Source organism: Macaca fascicularis, chromosome 10 (genome assembly GCF_037993035.2).
Source record: "Macaca fascicularis isolate 582-1 chromosome 10, T2T-MFA8v1.1".
Classification (NCBI taxonomy): Eukaryota; Metazoa; Chordata; class Mammalia; order Primates; family Cercopithecidae; genus Macaca; species Macaca fascicularis.
Window position 1 is genome coordinate 28090684 of NC_088384.1, and position 14520 is coordinate 28105203.

The 14520-nt window shown below is 49.2% G+C and overlaps 1 protein-coding gene across 3 annotated transcripts in view; it reads left to right on the forward strand.

The window, feature by feature from the left end:
* SMARCB1 (SWI/SNF related BAF chromatin remodeling complex subunit B1) overlaps nucleotides 1-14520 on the forward strand; it is a 42777-nt gene that overhangs the window by 18900 nt on the left and 9357 nt on the right. For all 3 annotated transcript variants that reach the window (XM_045364381.2, XM_005595361.4, XM_074004139.1), the window contains one exon: nucleotides 7477-7643. In XM_045364381.2, the coding sequence (XP_045220316.1) occupies nucleotides 7477-7643 (167 nt within the window). The remainder of the gene's footprint in view (nucleotides 1-7476; nucleotides 7644-14520) is intronic.

Sequence of the window (14520 nt, forward strand, 5' to 3'; positions counted from 1 at the left end):
GATCATTTGCACACTCAGTGTGGTCAATGTTAGCAGCAGCCTGTGGCTCTGAAGAAGTAGAATCACACGTGGTCCTGGAATCTGAGGTTTCCTGCAGCCCTCAGGAAGAGGGCACGGTATAGTAAGGAAGACCAGGATCATCCATGAACTCCACAGTGAGTTTCACTGGGCTGTTCCTCCTAAGAGTCCTCATGTAAAATACGATGTCCACTGAAAGTAATTTAGAACACAGTCTTAACTGGTGGAGAACCAAAATAGTGTTGTTCTGTGAACTCTTCCTCAGCTCTGGGTGGTATTTGGCGTTTGGAAGAGCTGTGATTCTTAACTGGTGGTTAGAAGGCCGTGCCAAAATTGTTACTGATTTGCTTTGAAATTTCACATCATCTTAAAGGTGGGCATGAGAGTCTTTATCACAGAGGGATTAAATATGTAAAGTAGCATTACCGGAGTAGCATGAATGAAGTGTATGTTCTTCAGGCCACCTTCAGAATCAGGATTGGCCAGGCGTGGTGGCTCACACCTGTAATCCCAGCACTTTGGGAGGGTGAGGTGGGAGGATCACTTGAGGCCAGGAGTTTGAGACCAGCCTGGCCATGATGGCGAAACCCCATTTGTACTAAAAATATAAAAATTAGTCTGGTGTGGTGGTGCATGCCTGTGGTCCCAGCAAGTTGGGAGGCTGAGGCACAAGAATTGCTAGAACCCCGGAGGCAGAGGTTGCAGTTAGCTGAGATCATGGCGTTGCACTTCAGCCCGGGCGACAGAGTGAGACTCTGTCTCAAAAAAAAAAAAACAAAAAAAGGAATCAGGGTTTTCTCAGGTTTCTGGTAGGTGTTGTGATGCGTTTGAGGTTATCTTCTCTGAAAAGGACTTGAAGTAGGGCTTCTCAGAATCACTGGTGAAGTATGGTGTCACCTGCCTTAACAGTCTGCTGAAGAAGGGAAGCATTAAAATCCTCCAGAAAAGATGAGCTGCCTAACCAGAACACATGCAGACATAGATGCCATCTTCACCCAGAAGGGGAACAAGGGAATCACCTCAGGAAGAGGTTTGGAATCTGTCTTGGCACACAGGCAAAGGAGTGATTAGGGTCCTGAGTGTCTACACTTGGCTATAGAAGGCAAGTTTTTTTGTTTTTTTTTGTTTGTTTGTTTTTGGTTTTTTTTTTTGAGACGGAGTCTCGCTCTGTTGCCCAGGCTGGAGTGCAGTGGCGCGATCTCGGCTCACTGCAAGCTCTGCCTCCCAGGTTCACGCCACTCTCCTGCCTCAGCCTCCCGAGTAGCTGGGACTACAGGCGCCCACCACCACGCCCAGCTAATTTTGTATTTTTAGTAGAGACGGGGTTTCACTGTGGTCTTGATCTCCTGACCTCATGATCCACCCGCCTCGGCCTCCCAAAGTGCTGGGATTACAGGCGTGAGCCACCGCGCCCGGCCTAGAAGACAAGTTTTTAGGGATTTATATCCATATGCTTGTTTTGGACTCTAAAAAATTAAATGAGGCTGAGCACAGTTGCTCACACCTGAGACTGAGGCGGGCAGATCACTTTGCCCGGGAGTTCAAGACCAGCCTGGGTGACATGTTGAAATCCCATTTCTACAAAAATTCCCCAGATGTGGTGGCACATGCCTGTGATCTCAGCTACTTGGGAGGCTGAGGTGGGAGGATTGCTTGAGCCCAGGAGGTTGTGGCTTCAGTGAGCCGTGATTGAGCCACTGCACTCCAGCCTGGGCAACGGAGTGAGACCCTGACTCAAAAACATTTTTTTTAAGTTAAAAAAAAAATCAAATGATAGATTCAAGAAGCCAAGTGAAGCCCATTATGATTAACCCAAAGCAATCCATGCAAAGACACATCATAATTAAACTTCTGGAAACTCAACACAAAGAAAAAAATCTTGAGAGCAATCAGAGAAAAGGACAACTTACCTGTAGGGAAAAGACCGTAAGAATGATGGTAGATTTCTTTTTTTTTTTTTTTTTTTTTTTTTTGAGACGAAGTCTCACTGTGTTGCCCAGGCTGGAGTGCAGTGGTGCTATCTTGGCTCACCGCAAGCTCCGCCTTCCGGGTTCACGCCATTCTCCTGTCTCAGCCTTTCGAGTAGCTGGGACTACAGGCGCCTGCCACCACGCCTGGCTGATTTTTTTTGTATTTTTTAGTAGAGATGGGGTTTCACCTTGTTAGCCAGATGGTCTTGATCTCCTGACCTCGTGATCCGCCCACCTCGGGTTCCCAAAGTGCTGGGATTACAGGCATGAGCCACTGCGCCCAGCCAAATGATGGTAGATTTCTCATGTGAAACTGGAGGCTAGAGGAAGTGGCATGATATTTTTCAAGTACTGAAAGAAAAGAACTATTAATCTAGAATCCTGTACCCAGTGACAATATTGTTCAGGAATGAGCGATATTGGACATTCTTAGTCAACACATTCTTAGATGAAAGAAAACTAAGTGCTGGGTGCAGCAGCTGACGCCTGTATTCCCAGCACTTTGGAGGCTGAGGCAGGCGGATCACGAGGTCAGGAGTTGGAGGCCAGCCTGACCAACATGGTGAAACCCCGTCTCTACTAAAAATACAAAAACAATTAGCTGGGCGTGGTGGTGTGTGCCTGCAATCCCAGCTACTCGGGAGGCTGAGGCAGGAGAATCACTTGAACCTGGGAGGCGGAGGTTGCAGTGAGCAGAGATCACGCCACTGCACTCCAGCCTGGGCGATAAGCGAGACTCTGTCTCAAAAAAAAAAAAAAAAATACACGGACCTAAATGAAAATGCAGCGTATCAAAATTTGTGGGATAAAGCTAAATACAACAATGCAGATTATCTGTAGCACCAGTGCGTACATTAGAAGACAGGAAAAGCTTTCCTCAAATTGATAATCTAAGCTGTCATCTCAAGAACCAAGAGAAAGAGAAACAAAACCAAACTAAGCAGAAGGAAGGACATTTGAAGAGCAGAAATCAATGACATTGAAAACAGAAATCAAACAATAGAGAAAATTAATGACACCTAGCTGGGTCTTTGAAAGATTAATAAAACTGATGTTTTCTTAATCTTTGCCTCTAGCAAGGCTGACAAAAAGAACGTAACTTACCAATATCAGGAATGAAATGGGATGTCACCACAGACCCTGCAGATATCAATACTGCAAACAATTCTATAAGTTTGACAACTTACACAAAATGGATGAATTCCTTGCAAAACACAAATTAGCACAACTCATCCAATATCAAATAGATAATTTGAGTTGCCCTGTAACTATTAAGAAAACAGAATTTGTAATTTTAAAATCCCCAAAAATGGCCAGGCACAGTGGCTCTTACCTGTAATCCCAGCTCTTTGAGAGGCTGAGGTGGGAGGATTCCTTGAGGCCAGGAGTTCAAGACCAGCCTGGGCTAGCAGGATCCCATCTCTAATTAAATTTTAAAATATAAAACATTATTTTTAAAAAGGAAAAAAATTCTCCCCCCAAAAAAATCTCTGGGCCCATATGATTTCACTGGAGAATTCTATCTATCAAATATTGAAAAATGAATTAACACAAATTCTACACAATCTCTTCCAGAAAATGGAAGACGAGAGCGTACTTCCTCAAACCTAAAGACACTACCAAAAAAAGAAAAATACAAACCAATATCCTTTATGACTATAGATGCAAATTCCTTATCAAAATATTGGGAAATAGGATTCAGCAATATATAGAAATAATTATATACTGTGACCAAGTGGGATTTATTGCAAGGATGGAAGGCTGGGTCAATACTTGAAGATCAATCAATGTAATCCACCGTATTAACACACTAATGAAGAAAAATCACAGGATCAGATCAGTTGATACAGAAAAAGCATTTTGTAGAACTCAACACCTGATGATAAAAATGCTCAGAAAAGTAATAGCAGGAAACTTCCTCCATTTAATAAAAGCATCTATTTAGTACAAAAATCCTGTCGCTAATTTTTTTTTTTTTTTTTGAGACAGAGTATCGCTCTGTCACCCAGGCTGGAGTGCAGTGGCATGATCTCAGCTCACTGCAAGCTCCGCCTCCTGGGTTCACACCTTTCTCCTGCCTCAGCCTCCCTAGTAGCTGGGACTACAGGTGTCCGCCACCTCGCCCGGCTAACTTTTTGTATTTTTAGTAGCTAAAACTTTTTGTATTTCACCGTGTTAGCCAGGATGGTCTCAATCTCCTGACCACGTGATCCACCCGCCTCGCCCTCCCAAAGTGCTGGGATTACAGGGGTGAGCCACCGCGCCCGGCCTTCTGTCGCTAACATTTAATAGTGAAAGGTTGCATGCTTTCTGCCAGAGATCAGGAACAAGCGAAATATGTCTGCTGTCACTATTCTTATTCAACATAGTGGAAGTTCTAGCTAATCCAATAAGCCGAGAAAAGGAAATAAAAGACATGTAGATGGGAAAGGAAGAAATAAAATCCTATTTGCAGATGACATGATTGTCCTTATGGAAAATCCCAAGGGCTCTACAGAAAACTTGGAGAACTAATAACAGTTCCCAAGGTCACAAGATGCAAGGGATACAAGGTAAACATACAGAAATCCATTTTATTTCTATATACTATTAATGAGTACCTAGACACAAATTAAAAATACATTACCATGTATCATCACTCAATAAAAAAAGGAATACTTCGGTATTAATCTAATAAAACATGTACAGGACTTACATACCAAAAACTATAAGACACTGATAAAAGTAATTAAAGAAGACCTAAATAAGTAGACATATCATATTCATGGATTAAAAGACTCTAGATGATGTCAGTTTTCCCCAAATTGATATACAAATTTAATGCAATTTCTATGAAAAATCTCAGCAAGACTTTTTTTTGTAGATATAGACAAGATTGTTCTAAGATTTATATGGAAAGGCAAAGAAACTAAAATAGATAATAGATAAAGCAATTTTTTTTTTTTTTTTTTTGAGACGGAGTTTTGCTCTTTTGCCCAGGCTGAGGTGCAGTGGCGTGATCTCAGCTCACTGTAACATCCGCCTTCCGGTTTCAAGCGATTCTCCTGCCTCAGCCTCCCGAATAGGTGGGATTACAGGCGCCCGCCACCATACCCGGCTAATTTTTGTGTTTTTAGTAGAGACAGGGTTTCACCATGTTGGCCAGGCTGGTCTCGAACTCCTGAACTCAGGCAATCCACCCGTCTCGGCCTCCCAAAGTGCTGGGATTATAGCAATTTTGAAAAAGAGTAAAATGGGAGTAATCATTCTACCCAATCTCAAGGCTTACTATATAGCTGTGATAATCAAGACTGTGTGGTGTTGGTGGAGTGACATACCGTGATGGAACAGACCCACACAAACGTGCCCTCCTGATTTTTATAAAGATGCAAATGTAATTCAATGGAGGAAGACAGCTCATTCAACAAAATGGCGCTGTAGCAATTAGACAATTATAGGCAAATAGGCTAGGTGCAGTGGCTTATGCCTGTATGTAATCCTAGCACTTTGGGAGGCCAAGGCGGGCGGATCACCTGAGGTCGTGAGTTCGAGACCAGCCTGACCACCATAGAGAAGAAACTGTCTCTACTAAAAATACACAATTAGCTGGGCGTGGTGGCGCACGCCTGTAATCCTAACTACTTGGGAGGCTGAGGCAGGAGAATCGCTTGAACCTGGTAGGTGGAGGTTGCCGTGAGCCAAGATCACACCACTGCACTCCAACCTGGGCAATAAGAGCAAAACTCTGTCCCCACAAAGCAACAAAACAAAGGCCATGGGTGGTGCTCACGCCTATAATCCCAGCACTTTGGGAGGCCAAGGCGGGCGGATCACCTGAGGTCAGGAGTTCGAGACCAGTTTGACCAACATGGAGAAACCTCATCTCTACTAAAAATACAAAATTAGCTCGGCGTGGTGGTGCATACCTGTAATTCCAGCTACTCGGGAGGCTGAGGCAGGAGAATCATTCAAACCCGGGAGGCTGAGGTTGCTCTGAGCCAAGATCACACCACTGCACTCCAGCCTGGGCAATAAGAGCGAAACTCCATCTCAAAAAAAAAAAAAAAAAAAGGGCAAAAGACATTAAAGAAGTTATACAGGTGGCAAATATACCTTGAAAAGCTTTTCCACATTTTTAGCCTTAGGGAAATGCTGATTAAAACTACACTATTTTTTCACATCTATAAAAAGTGGTGACAGCATCAGATGCTGGTGAGGATGTGGAGGAACTGGGTCACTCATAAGCTGCTGGTGGGAATGTCAAGTGGCTGGAAAACTGCCCTGGAAAACAGTTTGGCAGTTTCTGTTAAAAACTAAACACGCAACCAGTGTACCTGAGCATTTATCCTGGAGAAATGAAGACATGTTTACACAATAGCCTACGCATGGATGTTCATAGCAGCTTTATTTGGAATAGCCAGAAACTGGAAATGACCTAGACAGCCTTCAGTGAGTGAATAAAATGTGGCCCCTTCATACCACAGAACGTCACTTGGCAGGAAATGACAACCTGGATGAATCACTGGATACAGATACAGTCCTATATCTTGACTTTTTTGGAGAAAACTGGGCACAGTGTGCATGGAATTTCTCTGTGTTGTTTCTTGCATCTGCAATTACTTAAAAATAAAAAGTTTAATTTTAAAATGCCCTGAGCAGTGTATTCACTGGGTGTTTACCCAGTGCACCTGAGGTTCCTGCTGTTGCTGCCCCGCGGGCTGTTAGGATGCTAGTCCCCAGTGTGTCTTTAGGGCAGGGAGGAAATAGTGGGGTTGTGGCAGACCTGCTTCTTGATGGAATCCTGCTGTCTGCTCTGAGGGAATTTTTCCTGGCTTTTCAGCTTATCCCTGCAAGGTGTCTTGTCAGTAAGATCTGGGCGGAGCAGGGAGAGAACGTTGACTGAGGGGACATTGCTAAGGTCTGGCTGGCCACAGATGGTCCCTGTGAGCTCCCATCTGATACAATTACTTTTCCACGATCCGGGATCTGTAGGGACCTCCACACTTGTGACCTTGTTGAGGCCCTGCTGCTGCTACTGCAGTCACAGGCCTGGAAATTGCTATGGCTTGGCACAGTGTGTTTTGCTCACATGAGGCCTGGTATTGGGCCAGCCTCTGTGCCATCACATCTGCCACCAGTTCAGCACAGAGGGGAGTAGAGAGGTGGCACGCAAGCTTCGATGTGCCTTTGCTGGCCTTGCCTGGAGCATCTCATTAGTTAGGATAATCTCATGCGCCACCCAGCTATGAGCAGAATGGGGGGAGTGTTTATGGCCATGACCATCCCCAGGGTATGGAGCAGGAGGTCTGTGCAGCATGAGGGCTGGGGGCCAGCTAGTCATGTGCTTCCTCCTTCCACTCCCAGTTTCCAGGAAGGCCACCCTCAGTGCCCTGGTTTTCCTCTTCTGCATCCTGAGATGTTTGACTTCGAAGAGGAAGGGGTGAGGGAGGCCGGTCCATGCCCAAGCATGGTACAATTTGTTGGCATCCCTTCCCTCTCCTGATTTCAGAGAAGTTGATGACACCTGAGATGTTTTCAGAAATCCTCTGTGACGATCTGGATTTGAACCCACTGACATTTGTGCCAGCTATCGCCTCCGCCATCAGACAGCAGATTGAGTCCTACCCCACGGACAGCATCCTGGAGGACCAGTCAGACCAGCGCGTCATCATCAAGGTGGGTGACTTCTCACCCAGCACTGGAGCCTTCCTGGCCCTCAGGGTGGGTGTCATCATAGAGCACTGAGGGTACAACAAGGCCTCCCTCAGCAGAAGCCCGTTTTTGGGTTCCATGTCATCTGGAAAGTCACAGCACCTGGCTTAGATCCCTGCAATCCCCCAGGAAGGACATAGGCTGAGTTCTCATAGTAAAGTGTTACATTCTGGACACATTCAGCGGGTGCCTCTGAGGCACTGCCAGGCTCTGAGCAAAGCTGGGAGGTCTAAAGAAGGTGAAGGCAGCTGATCGGCTGGGCCAGGCTGAGCGCTTCAGGGCGACCTAGTAACCCAATAAGATGCTGCCTTAGTGGCCATATTACAGGTGAAGAGGTAGGTACATGGAGAGCTGAGATCACCTGTGGAAGTTTGGTCAGCTGAGAAGTGGTGGGGCTGGCAATCGGACGCAGGCCTGCACCCTGCAGAGCCTATAGCATAGTCCTTGCTGTGCTGAGGCACCACTGCCAGACTATGCCTTGAGGGTGAGGGGAGCTTTGAAAATAGGAAGATATAAGAAGTAGGTGAAACTGGCACATGTGATGACTCTAAAAAGGTCAGTGGTTTGGTTTGATTTGATGCTGTGCCTTTGGCTTCCATTTTAGAAAAACATGAAAGCTTTCATTTCTTTTGGGTGTATACCTAGAAATGGAATTCCTGGATCGTACGGTGTTTAGTTTTTTGAGGAACCGCTGCACTGCCTTTCTCAGTGGCTGCACCCTTTTATATTCCTACCAGCAATGCACAAGGGTTCCAATTTCTCCACATCCTCACTGACACTTGTTAGTTTTCCTTTTCTTTTCTTTTTTTAAGACAGTCTCGCTCTGTTACCCAGGCTGGAGTGCAGTGGCATGATCTTGGCTCACCGCAACTTCCACCTCCTGGGTTCAAGCAATTCTCCTGCTTAATTAAGCCTCTCGAGGAAGAGCTGGAACTACAGGCACATGCCACCATGCCTGGCTAAATTTTGTATTTTTAGTAGAGACAGGGTCTCACCATATTGACCAGGCTGGTCTCGAACTTCTGACCACAAGTGATCTGCCCGCCTTGGCCTCCCAAAGGATTACAGGCGTGAGCCACCGTGCCCGGCTGGTTTGCCAGTATTTTTTTGAGGATTTTTGCATCAACATTCATAAAGGGTGTTGGTCTGTAGTTTTTCTTTCTTGTAGTATTTTTTGTCTGATTTAAGTATCAGGGCAATGAGTTAAAGAATAGTTTGAGAAGGATTGGTATTAGCTCCTATTTAAATGTTTGGTAGATGACTGGGTGCGGCGGCTCTCGTCTGTAATTCCAGCACTTTGGGAGGCCGAGGCGGGTGGATCACCTCGGCCTCTTCTGGTCAGGAGTTAGAGACCAGCCTGACCAACATGGTGAAACCCTGTCTCTACTAAAAATCCAAAAATTAGCCAGTTGTGGTGGCACACGCCTGTAATCCCAGCTACTCGGGAGGCTGAGGCAAGAGAATTGCTTGAGCCCGGGAGGCAGAGGTTGCAGTGAGCCGAGATGGTGCCACTACACTCCAGCCTGGCCGACAGAGTGAGACTCTGACTCAGTCAATCAATCAATGTTTGGTAGAATTCACCAATGAAGCAATCAGGTCTAAGGCTTTTCTTTGTCAGGAGGTTTTGGGTTATTGATTCAGTCTCTTTACTTGTTAATACCCTTTTGAGAAGAATACAAATTTGTTTCCCATAACCTGTTTCAGTTTCACATTATAGCCAGCTAGGAGGAAAAGAAGGGACAATGGTAGGAGAGAAGTGGGGTGAGGATGGGAGCGGCAGCAAGCACCTGGCCTGTGTCCTGAGTATGGTCTGCTGGCTCTGGAGGACAGCCCTGAGGGCTCCACTCTGTGCTCCTCTTTGTCTTGTAAACATGTTGAGGATGAGACCATGTGGGCTAACCCACCCAGCCGTGTGGTTCCAGATGACTGGGATTGGTCACACACAGGGTCCTCATGAAGCCTGACTGGCAGCTTCCCTTAGTTTTTTTCAGAATTGAGCCCATTTTCGTTGTTGTTATCCTGACAGGGCCTGAGGAGGAGCCATACAGAAAGTTGCCCAGCAGCTGTAATCCTCCTGGGACTGTCCCCTGCCCCACCAGAAGAGGCTTCCCCAGTGACCCTCTGACTTACCTGTGATTCCCACCTGGAGGATGGTGGTAGCTGGCAGGTTGAGAGACCTCCCTCAGCCAGATTTCCTGCTCTGCCCTTTGGGTCAGACCGGATGTCACAGGGTGGACACAGCTGGCCCGGGGAAGCCTGTGTTATGTGGGACAGACTGTGTTTTTCAGGCCAGAGGCCTCCTGGGCACCGTGACCCTGGGAACAGTGACCTGTCTTAAGAGGAATAGAAGGTCACACCCAGGGTTTCCCATCTATAACTTGGACTCAGAAGAGCTGGGTCTTTCTTTCTTTCTTCCGTCCTTTTTTTTCATGACTCACTGCAGCCTTGACCTCCTGGGCTCAAGTTATCCTCCCATCTTGGCCTCCTGAGTACTTGAAACTGTAAGCACGTACCACCATGCCTGACTAATTTTTAAATTTTCTGTAGAAAATGGAGTCTCGGCTGGGCACCGTGGCTCACACCTGTAATCCTAAGACTTTGGAGAGCCGAGGTGGGCAGATTGCCTGAGCTCAGGAGTTCAAGACCAGCCTGGCCAACATGGTGAAACCCCGTCTCTACTAAAAATACAAAAGATTAGCTGGGTGTGGTGGCACGCGCCTGTAATCCCAGCTACTCTGGAGGCTGAGGCATGAGAATTTCTTGAACCCGGGAGGTGGAGGTTGCAGTAAGCCAAGATTGCACCACTGCACTCCAGCCTGGGCGACAGGCTCTTCCCATCCCACTGACTCTGTCTCAAAAAAAAAAAAAAAAAAAAAAGAAAAGAAAATGGAGTCTCACTGGGTTGCCCAAGCTGGTCTCGAACTCCTGGGCTCAAGAAGCCCTTCCACCTTGGCCTCCCAAACTGCTGGGATTACAGACATGAACCACCGTGCCTGGCCAGAGCTGGGTGTTTCTGTAAGGACATCCTTCTTTGTCTTGATCCTGGAACATGACTGAAGGAAAAGAGGAATCTCTGGAGCCATGGCATGTGAGGACCATCTGTCTCCTCAGAAAGAGTGCCTTAGGTTGGAGCGGCCTCTTACAGATATTCTTGGCAATGCTGGGACCAAAGCCCAGGCCTGGCTGCCCTTGTCAGGGCACTTGGCCCAGGTCGGCTTTGCCCAGTTCCAGCAGGGGTTGGCGGGTAGGGGAGGAAGCTGGGGACATGGTGCTGCTGAAATTTGAGCCATCAGACCCAGTGGCACTGTCCAGGCCCTGTCAGGAGAGTGCATGGGGTAAGATGTGAGTCAGGGCTGGGGGAGGTGGGCAGGGACCTGGCCCTGCTATGCACCTGCTTGGGAGTCCTTGCCCTGCCTTGGCTCTGTGAGTCTACCTGGAGTCCAGCGCTCCTCACTACCCCACCAAGGCCACTGCCAGATGGCTCCCTCCCTCCTTCCCTGCCTTCCAGTAGAGGTCTCAGCATGGCAACTCAGCCCGTATCTCTTTTCTGCCCAAAATACCGCAGAAGCTTCCCACATCCCTCTGTGGAAGCCAAACCCTTCCAAAGGCCTCAGGGCCCTAACTGCCCTCTGCTCCAGTCCCTCGCCACCCTCATCTCCTCCCTTTTCCCCTCACTGGGCCGACCCGGGTGCCAGACCTTGGCTCCCCAGGCTTTTACATCACTGTGTTCCCCACCTGGGACTGTTCTACCCCAGGGAGCCACATTCCTGCTCCTGGGGTACATTCACTTCTTCCTAAAGGCCTCTCTCCTAGAAGCCTTCCTGGCCTCCTGACTTCTGAGGCCAGCCCGGACTTTCTGCCCCTCCCTCCCTTTCCTCCCTGGCACTCCCGTGCCGTCTGGCACACCACATGCTCACTTCACCTACTTTGTGTCTGTCAGTGCCCCCACCAGCATGGCTTTTTTTGTTGTTGTTGTTTGTTTGTTTGTTTTTGACACAGAGTCTCATTGTGTTGTCCAGGCTGGACTCGAACACCTGAGCTCCAGTGATCTTCCCACCTCAGCCTCCCGAGTAACTGAGACGACAGACATGCACCACCTCACCTTTCTCAGAGCAGCCTTTGGAATGTTTGTCTCTCTTGTGCCTCTCCTTGGTAGACACACAGTCTAGACTTTGGAATAAATGAATGTGTTAGTGACTGAATGGCAGGGGACAGGCAGCTCCATCCATGAGCCCAGGGCAGGGAGGGCTTGCTGGGTGGGAGCCATGTGCCCACGGTCCTAGGGAGTCCTGTTGGGTGGTTCCCTGGGCTGTCTGCTGCTGCATGCTCTTTTCGGACCCAGCACCCACATGGTTTGCTTGGCATTAGATTCCAGTTGGGAAGGGCTAGTACCTCCTGTTCCGGTCATCATCAGGCATAGGCATATGTGGAGATAGCAAAGGACATGGGGGCCTGACTGCAGCCCCCATTGCCTGGCTGCATGCCATGTACAGGATGGTGCAGCTCTGCCCCTTGGCTTCCTCCCTCTGCGTGAGGATTCCTTCATTCCCAGAACAAATACACCCTGCCTATGCTAGGATTCCTGGAGGCAAATGATTCAGATTGTTTCAGACAGTCCTAAGTGCTGTGAAGAAAATAGGAGAGGTGCCAGCATGGTGGCCTGCATGTATAGTCCCAGCTACTCAGGAGACTGTTGGGGGAGGATCTTTTGAGGCCAGCCTGGGCCAACACAGAGAGGCAGCAGGGAAGCCTGGGGGAGCAGAGGGCTCAACCATAGGGTCTCTTCTCTGCCCAAAACACTTGATATATTGCCTGGGCCTTGTAGAGACCTTGGCTCTACAAAACAAATTAGCCAGACATGGTAGTGCCTGTCCGTAGTCCCAGCTTCTCAGGAGGCTGAGGCAGGAGGGTCCCTTGAGCCCAGCAGTTCAAAGCTGTAGTGAGTCATGATCATGTCATTGCACTCCAACCTGAGTGACAGAGTGACATCCTGTCTCCCAAGGGGGAGAAAATGGAGAGAAGGGTGTGGAAAGGGGCTGATGGGAAGGGGAGCTCTCAGGAGCTGGCACTTTAGCTTAGACCAGGATGCTAAGAAGAGGCTGGCCCTGCCAGGTGAGGGGAAGACCATGCTAGCAAGTGGGTGGTGGTGTGCAGGGCTCTGAGGCACAGGGCTTTATGAACATGATTGGGGATTGGGGTGCCCTCATCTCTAAAAGGGGGCAGAAGTCCCCGGAAGGGCTGGGCTCCAAGGCAGTGGTGAGTTCTTCCTGCAACTGCCCACCCTGATCCTTGACTTAAAACCTAAGGACAGGCCGGGCGCGGTGGCTCAAGCCTGTAATCCCAGCACTTTGGGAGGCCGAGGCGGGTGGATCACGAGGTCAGGAGATCGAGACTATCCTGGCTAACACGGTGAAACCCCGTCTCTACTAAAAATACAAAAAACTAGCCGGGCGTGGTGGCGGGCGCCTGTAGTCTCAGCTACTCGGGAGGCTGAGGCAGGAGAATGGCATGAACCCGGGAGGTGGAGCTTGCAGTGAGCCGAGATCACGCCACTGCACTCCAGCCTGGGAGACACAGCGAGACTCCGTCTCAAAAAAAAAAAAAAAAAAAAAAAAACCTAAGGACAGGCGGGGCGCGGTGGCTCACGCCTGTAATCCCAGCACTTTGGGAGGCCGAGACAGGCAGATCACGAGGTCAGAAGATCGAGACCATCCTGGCTAACACGGTGAAACCCCGTCTCTACTAAAAATACAAAAAAATTAGCTGGGCGTGTTGGCAGGCACCTGTATTCCCAGCTACTCGGGAGGCTGAGGCAGGAGAATGGCATGAACCCGGGAGGCAGAGCTTGCAGTGAGCCGAGATCGCGCCACTGCACTCCAGCCTGGGCGACGGAGCAAGACTCCGCCAAAAAAAAAAAAATCTAAGGTGAATGGGCAGGTGCCCTGTGGCCTGCTTGCCCCATGGAGCACTGGACAGCAATGAGGGATGACCCCAGCCCCACACTCTAGTGGGAGGAGTCTTGCAAGCATGACGCAGAGTGAATGAAACTGGACCCCGAAGGGTCCATCTTATTCAGAAGAGCCATACCTACTCAAGGAGTGAGAAGTCAAAATGGTGCTTCCCCAGGCGGGGCGGGCATAGGTGGGAGCTCCTGGGGTACAGTCTGTGTTTTCTCCGGCTGGGTGCTGGCTTCCCAGGTGTCCACTGGTTAAAACCCCCTGACAGCACACCCAGGGCCTGGGCCCTCTGGCTGTGAGTCATGCGCTGCAGGGAGTCCTCTGGGGAGTGTGGGAGGAGCTGGCCCAGCACTGTGCTCCCCACAGGCTTCCCTGTCGCCTCGCTGTGTTGGCCTAGAGTGGGGTGCATCTGTGAATGTGCTAGGCAGGGTTTTCTGAGAGGGGCAAGCTCTGTAAAGGCATAGACATTGGCTTAACACAGGACTTAGGGATGCCTTAGCTGAGGCCTGCCTGGCCAATGTAGTCACGTAAGACCGATGGCGGCAGGAGCGAAGGGCAGAAAGGAAGGTCTCCACCAGCACAGGGCACAGCGGGGATGGGATGAAGGTAAGATGGGACTCAGGTGCCCCCGGGGTCACTTCAGGGCCTCTTGAGGGTGACTGTGCTGGGCCCTGAGCCAGAGCCCCTCATGGCAGACAGGAGGGTTGTGGGGTCAGCCTTGTTTTGGGGATGGGAAACTGGAAGGACAAGGGCCACCTGCAGTTCTCAGCCGGTGGACCCTGGTGGGCAGGGTGCGCCGCAGGCCTGGCAGGCCCCCGCTCCTCGCGGCCTCCCTGGGCTGGGGGCAGTCCCAAAGGCTCTAACTCATGTCCTTTGGTTGTCGT